General features: G+C 35.4%; 1 protein-coding gene across 1 annotated transcript in view; it reads right to left on the bottom strand.

Moving 5' to 3' along the window:
• Nucleotides 1-18,808, bottom strand: part of KIF13B (kinesin family member 13B) — a 246,319-nt gene that overhangs the window by 14,935 nt on the left and 212,576 nt on the right. Inside the window, 1 exon segment of the mRNA XM_074287554.1 lies at nucleotides 18,444-18,577. Within this exon segment, the coding sequence (XP_074143655.1) occupies nucleotides 18,444-18,577 (134 nt within the window).

The following is an 18,808-nucleotide window of genomic DNA, read 5'->3' as shown; positions in this document are numbered from 1 at the left end:
AATGAGATGGGAAATAATAGCAAAAGACTGAGTAAAATGTGCTTGTCTGTGGGGAGCATCCATTGCCAGAGAGAAAAGGTTAACTAAGTTAGAATATGCTCAGAGAAAGCTCTCTCTCTCTCCATATATACACATACATACATACACACTCATGTACATATGTATGTATGTGTATAAATACATATGCATATTTCAACTACATCACAATTCCTTTAAATGAGACCTTCTAACGTCCAGGGGAGATGGGGAAGCAAAGCAGGGTAGAGAGAGAAGCAATCCATGATGACAATGTGAGAAGATACATTATATAAAACTTTTAATACTTTAATAGCTAATGATGTAAACTGAATATGCTATTTAAACCAGCATAGACTGATACCATCCCTTTGCTGAATATAGAGCCCAATGTAACTGCTAATGACGACTCTGGATGAAGAATTTTCCAGTTAAACTACAAGTAAGTACCTGACAATACCAACCTCCTTTTTTGACCCACATCTTTTTGGCTAGGTCTGAGCCACAGAGAGGAAAGAAGGGGATTCTTTGAATGATTAAAAAGGAAGACAGTAAGAGAAGAAGCCAAACTTATAGATAAAAGAAGATGGCTAGAGGAAATGAGGAGTCCCATTCTAGATTTGGATAGGAGCACAGCTTTTGGAAGCCACACATTTTCAGTTTGTTAAAATAACAAGACCACTTTGCAAACTTCTTTTAAATCATGTTTAGTCATCCATAAAATGAACTCTATTGTCTCCTCTAAAATAACCCCGGAACCTGGAAACCTGGAAAATAACTCTGAAAACTTTGGAACACCATTGTTTCTGAGTCATGAGAGGGAGATTCCTGGGCTTCTTTAGACAGTAAGTAACATTGTTTCCCACCATCACTACTGCCACCTTCCATCTTGGGAAGAAAAAAAATATGGTCTATCTCCCATGTCCACCTGCTAAGATAGTATTCTAGTATTCTGCTAGCCCAGTTACCCTAGTTATAACTCTGCTTAAAGGCAAGATCTTGTTTTTAAAACAACACACAGCTCTCATTAGAGGCAAGGCCCAGAACAGGTACTACCTTCTGCAGCAATGAGGTTTGTATTTCTATCCCCACAACATACCAGAAATGCTAAAATGAATTGAACTGAGTTATTTAAAAAAAAAAAAAAAAAAAAAAGTCTGGGCCTCCTAGTTCACCAGTGCCTCTTGCAAATACATGAAAGCCATAACCTCTTGGAAAAACTAACTTATTTTTCATTCATACACTCCACAAATATCTGTTAAGCTTTGTACACAGTAAGCTATCAACACTTCAGAAATGACCAAAAAAAGAGAGAAAGAGATAAGGTGGACACAGCTTAATAAAGTTCAACAATATGCCCTCTTCTTCAAGCAGTTAACCCCTAAAAAGTTAATACTATCTACTTATAAAGCCTTTTCAATTTCCAGGGTAACTATCAGTAGAATTTTCTGGAATAGCTTGGCAGATTCTACTTTTTGAAAAAAAAATCAATAGCTGTTTTTGATCTAAATTTATTTATTTTTATAATAGCTTTCCCCCCCCCAAAAAATATGCAAAAATTGTTTTCAACATTCACCCTTGGAAAACCTTGTGGTTCCTTATTTTTCTCTCTCCTTCCTCCCCCTTTTAAAGAGCAACTAATCCAATATAGATGAAACATGCAATTCTCCTAAACATATTTCCACATTTATCATGCTGCACAAGAAAAATCGGAACAAAAAAGGAAAAAGTGAGAAAACAAAGCAAACAATAACAACAACAAAGATAAAGGTATGTTGTGATCCACATTCAATTCCCATAGTCTTCTCTATTGGAATGCCCTGAATCACTTCATTGTTGAAAAGAGCCAAGTCCATCTCAGTTGATAACCACATAATCTTCTTGTTGCCATGTACAATGATCTCCTGGTTCTGTTCATTTCACTCAGCATCAGTTCATGTAAGTCTCTCCAGGCCTTTCTGAAATCATCCTTCTGATCGTTTCTTACAGAACAATAATATTCCATAATATTTACATATTACAATTTATCCAGCCATTCTCCAATTGATGGACATCCACTCAGTTTCTAGTTTCTGGCCACCACAAAAAGGGCTGCCACAAACATTTTTGCACATGTGTGTCCCTGTCCCTCCTTTAAGCTCTCTTTGGGATATAAGCCCACTAGAGACATGACTGGATCAAAGGGTATACATAGGTTGATAAGTTTTTGAGCACAGTTCCAAATTGCTCCCCAGAATGATCGGATCACTTCACAACTCCACCAACGCATTACTGTCCCAGTATTCTCATATCCCTTCCAAATCTGAGATGTGTATAATGGTACCTCAGAGTGTCTTAATTTGCATTTCTCTAATCAAAAGTGATTTAGAGCATTTTGTCATATGACTAGACATAATTTCATCTGAAAATTATTCATATTTTTAAACTATTTTATCAATTGGAGAATGGCTTGTATTAGTATAAATTTGAATCAATTCTCTATGTGTTTTTCCAATTTTCCCAGCAGTTGTCATCAAGTAATGAGTTCCTATCCCAAAAATTGGGGTCTTTGGGTTTATCAAACACTAGATTACTATAGCCACTGACGATTTTGTCCTGTGAACTGAACTTATTCCACTGATCAAATTCTCTTTCTTAGCTAGTACCCAATGGTTTTGATAACCACTGCTTTATAATATAGTTTTAGGTTATTTCCTCCCTGATCTTATTGGGAATGGTTCTAGTTTTAAGGGATGAGTATCTTTTACCACAGAAACTGTTTACCAAGAAAAATAAATATGTGAATCCAAGAACCTGTTGATTCCAAAGAGCCAAGTTAACAAATATTAATCTTTTCATGACAGCCTGAGGACATCTAAATTATTTCTTCTGTCAACAAATGAGCAATTTTAATAGTTAGTGGCCCATTTTGAATACATGGGGCAGCCAGGTGGCACAATGGATAGAGCATGGGTTTTGACTAGTAACACTCATCTTCCTGAATTCAAATCTGAACTCAATTATTAGCTGTGTGATCTTGGGCAAGCCATTTATCCCAGTTTGCCTCAGTTCTTCATTAGAGAAGTAAAATAATCTGGAGAAGGAGTGGCAAACCATTCCAGTATGTCTGCCAAGAAAACAACAAATGGGATTACAAAGAGTCTGACAGGACTAAACGACTAAACTATTTGAATATATATATATATCAGATGGGCTTTAGATTTCAAGCAATGAATGGGCAACATGGAACACATGAGATAGTTTAATTTATTCTAGCATTTGTAATAGAAAATTATCTTTTTTCTTTAAAAAGGTGATTTTTGATAGTTGTTAGGGAAGGGATGAGTTTCTGATTATTTTCTGAACCTTAAATCTCTTTTTTACATAATTATTTTTGCTAAAAATGGATTGAAAAAATGATTTGTAAAAGATGTTCAGGAAAGATAAGGGAAGACAATTATTATACTCATTGCACACAAAAGGAACGGATGTACACTTCTTCCTGTAGCATTCATGAAAAATGAACTAAAGTGAGTTTATTTGAAGTGCAAAATGCTTGTAATCTCAAATATGAAAAATAAGGCTTCAAAGTAAAAAGTATATGATGTCAGTTACTAAAGTGGAATTGTTGCTGAGCTCAAATCTTTGTTATATTCTACATGTCACAAATTTTCTTGTCTGGGTGGGTTTTGTTAATTAGAGTACCTTATTTTGTGGATTAGTTATAAAGTTAAATCAAAAGATCAAAGACAACTTGTCATCTGAATTCTCTGCCTTTGTAATTTCTCTACAATTCTGAATCAAAACCAGACAGCAATAAATTATAATACTAGAGTGCTAAAACAAAGAGAAGATTTCTCTACAGATAGTAAGCAGGGTAAAGAGTAAGCATGGTCATAAACAATAGAGGTGGTCCAGCTTCCCAGTCATGCAAGGCTAGATTCCAATATTGCAATGAGATTTTCTCATAATTCCACAAGTGAATAAAATTTTCTCACAAGACAAAAACTGGACTAAACCCATAATTGAACTGGGTTAGATCCAGAACCAAGTCACAAAATGGAGTTGATATGGTTCATTCAATTTCCACAGCTCTTGAACTTAGTAGAACTTAAAACCTTAGATCAAGGAAGAATTGCCACTTTCAGTCCTTAATCTAAGGAGCAAGTCTGTAAGGGAGACAGAGAGAGCACTTCCATATTACAATGAAAACTAAGACTATGATGAGATGGGAAAGGAAATAATTATACAAACTCATACTTAATTGATACAGATGGGACAGCCATCATACTCAGCTGCCATCACCTCAAGCTAAATTTAGGAAGGATGGGTGGGTGGAAGAATAATCAATGTTTCTAGTATAACAATTTTATTTTTCACAAAAAAGGAAAGTTGAAGAGACAAGGCCTAAATCATACTAGAAGAAAGTGTGATAATGCTTCTTTTTACGGCATAAATCAAATATAGCTATTAATTATTTAAGGCACCAGAACTGATAGGCCACTTGAAGTCCTTAACTTTGGAGTACATAAATAGCTTCATCTGAAAACTAACTTCTAGATACATGAAAAAAAAAAAAAAAAAAAAGCTATTATGCCAAATTAATTCAATCTAACTAATTAGAGAGCAGGAAGTTCCTTCAATTATTTTATGTGCTGTCTGAAAAACATACTTGAATACGAGTACAGATTTCATTAATTGCAGTTCATTATTTTCCAGATTAGTTACTAAACTTGTATCAGAAGGTCAAAGACAGCAATTTTGTCAGCTGCCACCTCCTTCAGTAGTGTCTGCATTTCTGGAGCTCAGACAGAAATTGATTACAGAACAACACAATCACACATACATAGTAGAGGAAGGTTTTTCTTAAGACAACAAAACTGCATATGAGCCTTTATCTTTGCCGATGCAAACCCAAAAAATTACAGGTCTTTTTTTCTTTTTCAAGTCTTCAGAAAAAGCTCTCAAAATGCTGCTGTACACAAAACGGTTTCCATTCATCTTTACAATTCCATCAGACCTATAGAACTGTGGTATTACACCAAGAAAATAAGTTTGTGAATCCAAGAACCTGCTGATTCCAAAGTGCCAAGTTAACAAGCATCAATCTTTTCATTGCAGCCTGAGTATATCTAAGTGTATGGCAGAGGAAATTATATGTACTTTGTCTGCAAATGTCAGGGCTTCTCATCACACAATTTCAGGTTTCCTTCTGACTGAGCAATGAAAAGAGGAGGTATGAGGGGAAAATTCATTCTACTAATTTAAAAGCTCTGAGAAAATAAAGATAATCCTATATTGTTAAGATCCTAGAGCGCTGAGAGAAATGAGAAGAATGCCACTATTTTTCCCCCCAGGAGAAATACTCTGCTATGTAAATTATTTTTCTTATTCCCAGTTTAAATGTTTCTTTGTTGATTTTTATCCCATCTCTCTTAGCTGAGGCATCTTTAAACAATCCATCAGTCCCTTTAGTGTTTACACCTCTTGTAGAGTCAGTTTCCTTAGTCATTGTTTGGCTAAACTATAAGTAGCTCCTTTAATCCTTCCTCATAAATCATGTTTTGATGTTTTCTCCTCTGAAATCATTCCAATTTGTCAATGTATTTCTAGTACCGACATATGCAAGAGGAAATGCAGAATCTTAAGTGCAGATAGGATTCTGTCTTAGTTTGTTGAATACTGTGACTTTGTTTCAGGAGGATATTTTTGTTTAGATTACCAAAAATGAATTACTAAAACAGAATGAGGAAATGATTTTAAATTGTTTCATCATATGTGGGCAGAAAGGGATTAAAAAAGATGGAGAATTATAGGGATTGAAGAAGGCAAAAGAGACCATTGTTACACATTAATTTGGTTGCAATGCCTCAAGCGACTCTCCCCCTCCAAATCACCTTATTCTCCTCTCTGAAATACTGTTCCAAAACTTCTCTTTGCTATTCAAGTTCTCAATTGCTTCCTCAACCTATTTTGCTTTTCGGCAGATGTCCTTGCCTGCTGTTAAAATGAGAAAAGAAAGGTTGTTTTGAGATTTTATTGTTTGTCCCCTACTCCTTGACTCAAAAGCCCTCCATATTTTCACCCTGTCTAGGAGGAGGAAGCCCCTTCTTCTTAAAAAGGGTCACTCTTCTCTGGGTGCTTAACCCCATGCCTTCCCATTCTCCTGAAGAGTCTGGCCCATCCATTATTTCTGTACCCTCCTCTTCCCCTTCCTAGAATCTACTGACTCTTTCTTCAAGGACTACCAAGAGCCACAGAATTTCAGAGCTGAAGGGGACTTCAGTCTCTCCCTGGTTCAAACCATCCCCAGAAAGAAATGGGAGCCCTAACCTAGCCTCCTCAGGCAGGCCATTAATGAGGAGAAGCTGGATCCCTGTCAAGGCATCCCCCATCATAATGATTCGGGCTTTAAGATTCCTTACTGATTCCCAACCTCCATGACTGACCTTTGATTCACAAGTCCTGATCAAACGCATCCTTTTCAAATGCAGTGGGAGATATTCAGGCTCTCCCAGCCCCTATGGGATCTGAGCTAACTTGGGCTGTCCCAGCCCCCATTCTAATGATCTGCTCAGGTTTCCCAACCCCTACCTAGCAAATTCTAGCCCTCGATGAAACCCAGCAAGGAACCAACCTGGGACTCTACCCATAGGCCCCTTTAACCAAATAAAAGAGCCAAGCTGGAATCATCTCTTTGCAGAGGGTTGAAACATGCTGGCACCATGCTTTGCATCATAGACTCTCTGTCCACCGGACCTTCTGATGTATTTCTCTCTTTATCTAACTCCTTTTACTAACCAGACTTTATCCTTACTTCCAAACCCCATAATAAACCTCTTTTATCAATCTAGGTTTTCGGGCCTGTAAATTCCTTTACAGGGGACTCTTGTGCCACCACTAGACCTAATTTAACTCTGTATCTTTGCCCCGAATCCAGAGGGGTTACAGGGGAGCTCCATTTGACTTCTTATACCCCAAACCTGCCACTAGACCTCAATTAACCCTAATTTCACTTAGGTACCCCTTATCTAGATCTCATCAATACTGGTTTTTTTTTGGGGGGGAAGGGAGAAAAGGGAAGGAGAACACCACAAGACACATATAGTTAAGTAGCAAAACAAATACAATAAATACAAAGTATTTCTGGAGGCAGGGAGCACAAAGAACTTGAGTAGCAGAAAGGCTTTTGTAGGAGATGGCAGGAAAACTAAGCCCAGGAAAAAGCTGGAGATACTAAGAGGAAGTTAGTTATATAGAGAGAACTGCCAAGAGCAATGGCCAAGACCTGGAAATGGGAGTAACAATAAGTATTAAAAACATGGCAGCAAGTGAGTGATTTTGGCTGGAATGTCGACGTGTAACATTGGACAAGGAACATTGATCAGCCCCAGGATGTGAAGATATCAGGGTGAGAAGCTGGCTGAACAGTCCCGGAGGACAAACCTGTGCTGGGAACACACATGGGGGAGTTCTGGAGAACAGGCTGGGAAGGCCAGGCTGGCTGTGAGAGATCAGGTAAGCTGAAGAGGCTGACCTAGGTGAAGTGAAGGGAGTGAGGATCGCATACAGACCCTGAAACTTTTCACCCTCAAGATGACTTATTCCCCATTGGCCTCAGATGAGTCACAACTATGAACATGAAAAGGGGGGAATGAAATGAACAAAAGATTGGCCTCCCTTCCCCTCCCTCAGTTTTAGGTCAAAGGGCCTTGGGCTCACAGAGAAATGTTTGCTCAAGCTAGATCAAAGGAGGTATTTTGCACTTCAAAAGTGCTTGATCCACAATGAGGAATATCTGTTCCATAAGGATGATTGCCTGACTATGTTCAATAACTCTGATCTCTCTCAAAATAATCTATGTCAAACATCTGCCATTGTAAGCCCCCTATCTTTAACCCATAAGTGGAAAGTCGAGTCACTGTTTAACATCAATTGTAACCAAAGGACTGAACCAGAGTGCTTATAAACCTGTCCCTACTTCTGCTCAGGAGGGAACTCTGAGTCCACCCTGGTCCCAGCCAGTAATAAAACGTTATCTAAATTACCAACCCCTTGGCTGTCTAGAATTTTATTGCCTGGGCTATCTCAAGGAACACCTGTTAATCCCTGGTATAAAACCCACTTGGTCATAATGAATGATTTTGTGAACAGTTTCTGAGTCCCATAGTTTCCTTTCTGTGCTTATCTTTCCCCAGTTTAGGCATTAGGACTACACAAAAGGACTCTAGCAATACGCTTTCTTTCTTAATTTCTGAGAATCATTTGTGAAATATGGGTACTAAGGACACAAAACTTGATAGAGTTCTCTTGGATTTATCAGGACCAGGAGTTGTTTGCTTGTTTTCTTTTCTGTTAATAGCTCTTATGCAGCTAGATTCATTTCCTCTTCTGAGACTGGATTACTTAAGATCTCTATTTGGTCTTTAAATATTTTAAAGATTTTATCTCTGAAGAGATTCTTTTGTGCTCTCACTTCTGTTAGCAAATAACTGCCTATGTAATAATTATTCTTTTTAATTCTTCTGATTTTGCTGTGATTTCATGTCGTTAACTTTTTATTTTATTCATTTGATTTTCCACTCTTTTCTTTTTAATCAAATTAACTAAGGGTTTATTGATTTTATTAGCGTTTTCAAAGAACCAGCTTTTAGTTTTATTTATCTTTTCTACAGAAATTTTATTGTTGCTGTTTTCACTTTATCTGTTTCCCCTCTAATTTTAGGTTTGCTTATTTGATGGCTTTCTAATTTAAAAAAATTCATTAATCTTTATTTTTTTCTATTTTCTCAATTTATGTTTGTAGAGATAGTTTTTTCCCTTGAGGATTGCTTTGGCTGTATTTCAGAGATTTTGGTATGTTACTTCATTTATTATCATTTTCTTTAACATAATTATTAATTGCTTCTCTGTTGTGGGTTTTTTTTTTTTTTGACCACTGTAAAGTCTTCACTTGGACCACTGCTTAAAACATTGCTACTTTTAATGCATTATGGTCTATAAAGGATGTATTAACTATTTCTTTCATTCTATATTTGTTTGCAATTATCTTTGTGCCTGCAAGATGGTTATTTTTTGTAAAATTTTCATATGAGAAATATGTATTTCTGGGAACTATAAATATTCTTCTGTTGTCTCACTTAGAAGATCTATAAGTTTTTAAACTCTTATTTTCTCTAGCAATTTGTTAAATACCATATTTTCCTTTTTTTTTTTTTGCCTTTATGTAATATTTATCCAAAACTAAGAGTTTTCTTGTAGCTTATGTCATGTTTCCTTTATAAATTTAGTCACTAAGGCATTTGTTTATTACTAATATTGGTTTGCTGTTTAAGGATCCTTCTAACTTAATATACTTTTCTTATTTGTCCTTTTTTTAAAAAAATATTTGCTTTTGCTTTGTCAGCACAATTTCCATTCCTGCTTTTTTGGATACACATTTGCTCTATAAAATGGTTTGGGTTTAGGCAAACAATGAACATAATTAGTCATATGAAAAACCAAATCATCTAAAACTATAAGATCATCTCAAGATACAGAAAAAAAATCTCTGATTAAATACAACACTGTTTTATACTAAAAAACCCTACAACAGATAGGAATAAAGGGATAAAGAAATAACAGAAAAGCATCTATCTATAATAAAAACCAAGCATCATATGCATTATGATGCTAAATAAACTAAAACCTTTTCCAGAAAACACAAGACAAACAGTAAAGCAAAGATTCCCGCTCTCTCCACTATTCTTTGATATAGTTCTGGAAATGCTAAACAGTAACAATAAGAGAAAGAAATGTGATGTTTAAAGAAAAGTAAAGAGATAAAACTATCTATATTTACTGAAATGATAGCTTACTTGAAAAATCCTAAGGAATGAACAAAGATATTAATTGAAATAGCTTTTGCAACTTGATAGGCTAAAAAAAAAAAAAAATCCTCAACAATGAGGATTGTAATAATAAAATGCATGAAGTAATGGAGCAATTCAATTGTGAATAACTACCAAATGAATAAATTATCTGAGGCTCAACATACCATATAGAAAAAACCACTTAGATTCAATTACAAAGTGTTCTTTAAAGAAAGAAAATACAAGTTCAATATCTGGAGAAATATTCAATGCTTAATGCTAGATTGTCCCAAATAAAATTAAAAGGACCAATTTATATTTTTAGTGTCATAGCAATCAAATTAACAAGAGGACAGAATTTTATGCAAAATTCATTAGAAAAAGGTTTAGAGTACCAAGGGAGATGATGAAAAGAAGACCTCATAAGATAGTAGTCATCAAAATATTTCAGCAATGGTTAAAAAACAGAAAGATCAGTGGAACAGACTAGACAAGAGAGAATAAAAAACAACAGGACCTCACTATAACTCAGAATTTTATAAAATGTAAAACATAAATTACATAGGAAAATTCTTATTTGCTAAGAATTTCTTGTAAAACTGAAAAATAGTCTGGCAGAAATTAGGTTTAAATTAATACATTATACCATATGCAACCTTACTAATAGAGATCACAAAATTTTTAAAAATTGAAGATAAATATATATCTTTCACAGCTATGAGTAAGAAATGTATTCTTGTATTCTTAACAAGCAGAGGTAGAGGCAATTGCAAAAGATAAAAATGATAACCCTGATTATCTGAAGTTTTAAAGTTACACAGACAACATTAATTAAAGTAAGCAGCGCATGCAATATATATCAACAATTAATAAATATATATGATTAATAGCCATTCCCTAACAAAGTATTTGAACAAATAGTTCTCAAAAGAAAAATTTTTTAATATTCACAACTACATGAAAAAATGTTCCATTTCACTAATAACAAGAGAAATGCAAGTCAAAACAATCCTGAGGTTTTACCTCATATTATGCAAAGCAATAAAAATGACCCCAAAAAATCAACAATTAATGTTGGATGAACTGTAGAATAATTGGCATATTAACACATTGTTGGTAGAGCTATGAAATGGCATAACCATTTTGGAAAGCAATTTGGAAGGACGCAAATAAAAAATGTCAGGACAAAATGCCCACACCCTTGAACTATAGCCTCCATTATTGGGTTTATACTCAAAGGAAGTAACTGAGAAGATAATCCCCATGTGTTCTAAATATTTATACCTGTACTTTTTCTGATAGTCAAGAATTGGAAACAAGGTAAAAGTTCATCAAGTGGGCAATGACTAAACAAATTGTAATATGTAAACACAATGGAAAACTATTGTGCTCTAAGAAATGATGAATATTGAACAATATTGAATGATCTACATGAATTAGTACAATGAAGTAAGCAGAACCAAAAGAACATACATAGTTCCATAGGCCCACAGATGATACACATTGCATTTGTTTTCAGAATTTTTCTGTTTTTATCACTTTTGGTAATTTTGTTTCTTCTTTTAAAAAATATTATTTGTTATACAGGATGGCTCTCTGGGATGGGGTTACCTAGGAAAATTAAGACGTTCAAATGAGGAGATATTGATAAAAATTATTTTTAAAAAAGATAGTGAAGAGATGGCAAGAAATCAAAGACTCTTGAGGGTCTCAATTCTGGATCTTATCTACTAGCCAGTTTGCTTTCTGAGGAAAAGAAGGAAAGGAGATGGTGTGCTCTTCAGAATCTTCACCTTAGTCCAAGGCTCAATTTCTGTGCTATTTCCTCCATAAAACCTTTTCTACTTTCAAGTTATTGGTAGTCTCTCCCTCCTTCCTTTTCCTTTACTGAACTGAATTTTTAAAACATTTTTTTAATATCTCTTCCTCCTATCTAGGAAAACCTAACCTTACTAGGGGCAAAAATTATTTCTTTTCTATTATATTTTTATCTCTAGCTTTTACCAGATCATCTGGCACATAATAGGTACTTAATGCCCCCCCCAGTCCATTTCTATTTTCTGGCTTGAGTTTAAATATTATCAAATATTTTCTCTGACTATTCATGTAAATTAATATGTGTACTGCAATCAGAGGCTTAAAGAAACTGAATTAAAATTGAAACAATTCACAGAATATCTGCATGCTTTGAAAGTAAAATTTGTGAGCACTATGAACTAATATTAAATAAAATTAAATATTTCCCAATTACATGTAAAATAAATTTTAATAATCATTCTTTAAAATTTTGAATTCCAAATTCTCTTTGCTTCCTCTCTTTTCTCTCAAGAAGGCAAACAATTTGACATCAATTATACATGTTAAGTCATGCAAAGCATATTTAGCTATGATGCAAAAGAAAACACAAATAAAAAAAAGTTTAAAAATATATATGCTTCAATATGCCTAGGAACACTTAAAGGCAATTTAATTTTTTTGAATAGGATACTAGACAGATGAATATGGAAGATGCAGCATATCTGAATTTCAGACAGGCATCTTTTTATCTTCCAAAGGGCTATCAAACTGCATATCCTTTGATCCGGCAGTGTCTCTCCTAGACCTAAATCCCAAAGAGATCTTAAAGGAGGGAAATTGTAGCCACTTTATAGTAACAAGAAACTGGAATCTGAGTGGATACTCATCAGTTGGAGGATGGCTGAATAAGTTATGTTACATGAAGGTAACGGAATATTATTGTTTCCCTGCCATGTGCCATGCTATATTACAGACCCTCTTATTAGATAATTTTTCAACTCAAATTGGACTGAACTGCCTGTACCTGTATTGAACTATTGTGAATAGGGGAAAATCAGAGAAACTAGGGATGAGGATTTTAATGGAAACATCTCCCTCTTTTTTTTAAACTAAGAAATGAAGTTGGAGGGTAGCACAGCAAAAAGTTCTCTCAAGGCAGTAACAAAACCAGAAACCAAGGGAAACATTTAAATATGAAAAACAAACAGGTATATTTAAGGATTATCATAATGACTTGCCTTAAATGTATGGAGGAAGGGAGGAAGAAAGGAACAGAGGGAACTTCTACTAACTAGGATTCCCAGGTCCAGCTGTGCTGCAGATGCAAAAAGGAGTCAGTACACCTGGGAGTGAAGAGCAGTGGGGCAGGGAGGCTACAGGCTATGGGTACCTGCAAAAGGGGTTCCAGGTCAGAGGGAAGAGCTGAGGTGAAGCCAGAAGCCCCATCTCCTCACCCTTATTAGAGGAACTCACGCTATATAGTTCTCTCATAGGAAAAATGAACTGGAAAAGAAGAACCCACTCCCAGAAACTTATTCTGGGAATAGAGAAGACCAGGAATCATCTTCAAAGGAAGACACTGAAGTTAAAAAAAAAAAAGGGGGGGGGCAGCCAGGTGGCTCAGTGGATAGAGCACCAGCCCTGAAGTCAGGAGGACCTGAGTTCAAGTGTGGCCTCAGACATTTAACACTTCTTGGCTGTGTGATCCTGGGTAAGTCACTTAACCCCAATTGACTTGGGGGGGGGGGAAAGCATCTTCTACCACAAAGAGTAATATTAAATGGCTACCTGTCCAGAAAGAATTTATAGAAGAACTCAAAAAAGACTTCAAAAACCAATGAAAGTTTAAGGAAAAACTAAGCTAAAATAAACAAATAAATAAATAAAAGTTAGAGTCTTAAAGAAGAAAATAATTCTTTGAAAATTAGAATTGGCTATATAAAGCTATAAGAAATAACAAAATATATATAAAAATATATTAAAAAATGAAATAATAGAATAGAATGTGAAACATCTTTTAAGAAAAACAGCAGATCAGGAGAACTGATCAAGAAGAGAATATAGAAGAATAACTGGATTACCTTGGCATAATGATGCAAGAAATAATAAAAGAAAATTGTTTGGGAATGGTAGAGCAGGAGGGGAAAGTAGAAATAAAATAAATAAAAAATCCAACAATCAGATCACCACTTCAAAGAGATCTTGCATAGAAAACACAGAAACATTACCTCTAAATTTCAAAACTCCCAGATCAAAGAGAAAATTCTCGAAGATACAAACAAAAAACAGTAGCCAAAACAAAAGACTGAAAGTTCTGGAAAAATATACATTAACAATCAAAAGAACTAGGCCTGCAAACAAAAATATATTCAACAAAACTCTAATATTACATCTTTTAAAATGGGCATTCAAAGAACTTGAGGGTTTTCAGGACTCTATCTCAACTAAAACTGAACTTAGTAGAAAATTTAACATATAAGAGCCAATATCAAAAAGATTAATTTCTAAGGACTCAATTTTTTTTTTTTAAACATGGACATAGATACCATTTATTTATGATTGATATCAATCATTGGGTAGCCCAAAAGAAAGACTGGGAAAGAGCTGATTATAATCTGTCTCTAAAAAGCAAAATTGTCTAAGAAAAGGTGAAAATAGTAATTATGCTACATGAATGAAGTGCATATGCAAAGGAAGAAGCAACACACAACACACACACACACAAACACACACACACACACACACACACACACACACACACACACCCACCCATGGAGTACATAGCATTCTCCAAAATCTATAAAGGAAAAAGAGGGTGAGGCAATAGAATAAGGTAGAGTATAAAAAGGCTGTGTAGATTTATGATAGAGAGAATATGTGTGTAAATTAATGGAAAAGGAATAAAGAGGAAGGGAAAAATTGGGGGATGAATAAAAGAGAGGGATCCATGCCTGGAGGGAAGTTAAATATTAGCAAAAGTAAGCTAAGGAGTAGAACTAAAGTAGAAGAATTAGCAGCTAAGGGAAATTAGAGATATACACAAACATTATAAAAAGATGAGGAGTACAATTCATTAGGGAAAAAATAGGACTGGTAATCACTGATCTCAGGCAAGTCAAACTTAAAGAATTAATAAACTAGAGTCAACCTTATTAAAACTGTTTTAGATGTATGCTTACATATGTAAATATATTTGTGTATATGTATGTGTGTGAATGTGAGGAGGGGGATGGGGAAAGGGAGAAGGGGAGAGAGAGAAAATATACCCATTCCTTGTAGAGGGCTGGAACTCTGGAGAAGTATACTTGAAACAAGTACACTTACAACAAGGTGTTAACTAAGTGGAATTGATGAGATGACGGTTCTCTTGTTCACATATATGCTTAGTACTCAGTATGGTGGTGTAATGGTTCTCTAGTTCACACATATTCACTATACTCTAATGATGAAATTGTACTAAGGTACATAAGGGCTGAGAAGGACTGGAAATGAAATATTCCATCTTTGACCATCCTCCTGGTGTCTCTCCTGCCTCCTGCACTCTTCCACTAAGATCAAGGCTGGGTCAGATATGACAGATTTAGAGTGTGAAAATAAAGACTTTAGACTCTGTTCTTGTCCATCCTCACGATGCCTATCCTGCCGAAACCAGGGCCCATCCAGAAGACCTCCAGAAAGCTAGCCCAGACATTGCAATTCCTAACTGTATCCTGCTTAAGAGAGGAGGAAGAGAAAATAAGAATAAAATAAAAGTATACAGCAGAGAATAAAGGAATAACCTACAGGGAAGCAAACAAAAGATGGAAAGTCAAGAATATACTTTCTTTAGCATTTCCCCCTCCCCCCCTGGTTAAGTGACTTGCCCAGGGTTAAGTGACTTGCCCCCTGGGGTTAAGTGACTTGCCCAGGGTCACACAGTTAGGAAGTGTTAAGTGTCTGAGACCAAATTTGAACTCGGGTCCTCCAGAATTCAATGCTGGTGCTCTATCCACTGCGCCACCTAGCTGCCCCTCAATATACTTTCTTGAAATGGAAATTTATTTTTACATATTTTGAAAATCGCTCTGATGTGCTAGGTACATGAAAATGTTTTATTTGGGGGGTTATTTCCCTTTTCTGTCTTTTTTCTAATTTATTTTTCTTATTTTGTGTTTAGATTTAAATAAAAAAATTGAGACAAAAAAAGAAAGAGAAAGAGGGAAGGAAGGATGAAAAGGAAGGAGGGAGAGAGACAGGAAGGGACAGAGACATGAAGGGAGGGAGAAAGAGAGGAAAAGAGAAAGGGAGGAAAGGAAAGGAAGAGAAAGAAAGAAAACCAAGATTTTAGAAAACTAATTTAATTTCCACATGAATCTAATTCTATTCTAGAGAAATTTGTTGTAGTCCAGTTACACAGAACACCAGAGGCTGGCTGCATTTTGTTTTCTTTTTATTACTGGAAATCACATTAAATAAAGAACTAAATTTTCACTGGTAAAGTAGAAATGCAAAAGGAAAACCAAGGACAAGTACAATATGAACCCAATTTTTATAATTCTTTTGGTATTATTAAAAAATAATAATAATTTTAAAAAACCTCTAAACCCTAACAAGTATTTAAATAATATAAAGGATAAAGGAGAACCTACATGGAATCCACATTTTTATTGAATGTACATTTAACTATTTCTATCTTCTTCTACATTATTACTAAAGATATTTAATAAAGATTAATTTTTCACATAATTCTCTGATCATCCTTAAAGCCAAATAAAAAAGTAATTTCTTTTTTTTCTCATTTCTGTAGTTATGTTTAAACCTAAGAAGCTAGGCTTATAAGGGCAGCTAGATGGCACAGTACAGAGTTCCAGTCCTAGAGTCAGAAAGTCTCATCTTCCTGAGTTCAAATTTGGCCACAGACACTTAACTAGCTGCATGATCCTGGGTAAGTCACTTAACCTAGTGTGCCTCAATTTCATCATCTGTAAAATGAGTTGGAGAAGGAAATGGCAAACCAGTCTGGTATCATTGCCAAGAAAACCCCAAATGGGGTCATGAAGTATTGGTCACAATGAAGTTTCTTTAAAACACTTCAGTATTGCCTCTTTTTAAACTGTGCCTGGGCAGGCAAGATGGACAAATTACAAAGTTCTGTCTTAATTCCTCCATTTTTTTTTTTTTTTTAATACAGTCTAGAGTATAATCTCTTTATCCACTGCCAAAGTAGCAAAAACACAGATAATTATTCTTAGGCAGAGACTTGTTCCATCCTTTTCAATTTCCATCCAGTTCAAGAAGATTAAGGTTACTTTTTAAACTTTCTTATCCAGATTTGATGATTTAAAAAAAAAAAAAAAAAAAAAAAAAAGTCTGATTTTCTTTCAACTCAGATTATTCTAACTTTGGAAAAACAAGGGGGGGGGGCAGCTAGGTGACACCATGGATAGAGCACCAGCCCTGAATTCAGGAGGACCCGAGTTCAAATGTGGTCTCAGACACTTAGCCCTTCCTATCTGTGTGACGCTGGGCAAGTCACTTAACCCCAGGAGGGGGGGGGGGGGGAGGGAGAAAGAAAAAAAAAGCAGCAGAGTTGTTATAGCAAAGGTTAACATAGGGAGTACAGAGCCAAGGAAACCAAAAATTCGAGTTTTCTCTTTCCTGTAATGTATAAATCCCTCCCATATATTCACTGAATTACCAAAGACAAGGTTTCTTTTCAGCAAGCAATTTAAGGACTATGGGCTTAGTATTGTTTAGAGTATGTTTTCAACCATTCTGATATATAGGGAGTATCTAGTTTTTCTATCCAATATGTTAGAAGATCGCTTGGTAGGAAATGCTGAATAGGGGCGGGGGGGGGGAGGGGATCACAAATGAAACATTCTGAGATGGTTTAAAACAACATCTAAACCCATAGGTTGGTTCTATGCCTTGGAGAATAAATTACAATCTCCAACAAGTTTTCTTTAAACTGGCAGCTCACCTGCAATTCTGCAACTCTAATATTCAGAGAATGTGAAGAAGGTGGTGTCAAAGGAACTATTTCAACAACTGAACTTGCACTGTATGTGTTTTTTGAATGACTATAAATAAATCCTCATTTATCATTTTCTGCTGAGTTCACACCTATATAAGGTTAGAAACTGCATTTCTAACAGGGCCCCATCCTTCTTTTTTGGACACAAGAAGCTTCCTGACTGATTAGAAAAGCTTTTTCACCTCCAAGACCAAATCTTTGTTCTCTCTGACACATCCAAAGGATGTGTACAGTGACATCCCTTGGTTGGCTGAAGTCAGAATAACTAGGATAGACAGATTTTTAGAAGAAACAAATAAAACCGGTGCCCATTTGCAATAGATTAAATCAAAGACCAAATATTCAAGGTGGGGGACAGGACAACATAAGGATTGAGGGGAAGAGCAGTGGTGGGATAAGGTTGTTTGATATGAGGAATGAAATCAAGAATTAAAAATAGAATTACATTTTCCACTTGGCAATACGCAAACAACACTAAGTGCACTTCATAAATTCTACTATTGTTGCTCTAAGTGATATTACCATAAATCACATTAGTAGCACACTTGGCATTTTTTAAAAGCAAAAAGGATTGAGAGTATCAATAAGTTTAAACAGCTCTCTTATCTCTGAAGAGAATGGATGGAAAATGATCACAGGCTTTCACTATGACTAAAAGCCTGGGTTTAATTTCCCCAGCCTTATCCGTCCCCATCCCTCTAACTGCAGCACCAGAAACAGAATTTAGCCAACAAGACATCAGAGAAATGCTCAATGTTATATTATGGGTTTGTTTTATTTTTTACCTGATGCACAAGAGGAGATGGCTGTCTGCCCTTTTTCTCATCTCGGACAGGAAAGAGGGACTTAAGCAGCTTTGGCATCTGTGGCACAAAGGATTTTACTGGATTCAAGTAGGAGGCTGCTAAGCCACCAAGTCCTGTCAACAATATTAAAAAGAAAAAAAAAAATAGATAAAACAAAACCAATTACACAAGCATTCTGTCTCCATGAGACTTTGCCAAGTACCATTTGTGATTGGTCTAATAATATAACCTCAGAAAGATTGTCACTAAGAGATGACTTTGAAAAAACAAAAATCAAACCAGTACAATATGTATGACACAACCTGTTCCCTTTTCTTTGGCAGATTCTTTCCAGATACTCTCAA

This window comes from Sminthopsis crassicaudata, chromosome 2 (genome assembly GCF_048593235.1).
Source record: "Sminthopsis crassicaudata isolate SCR6 chromosome 2, ASM4859323v1, whole genome shotgun sequence".
NCBI lineage: Eukaryota > Metazoa > Chordata > Mammalia > Dasyuromorphia > Dasyuridae > Sminthopsis > Sminthopsis crassicaudata.
The sequence above is the reverse complement of the archived record's forward strand: the minus strand, read 5'-3'. Positions and strand labels throughout refer to the sequence as shown.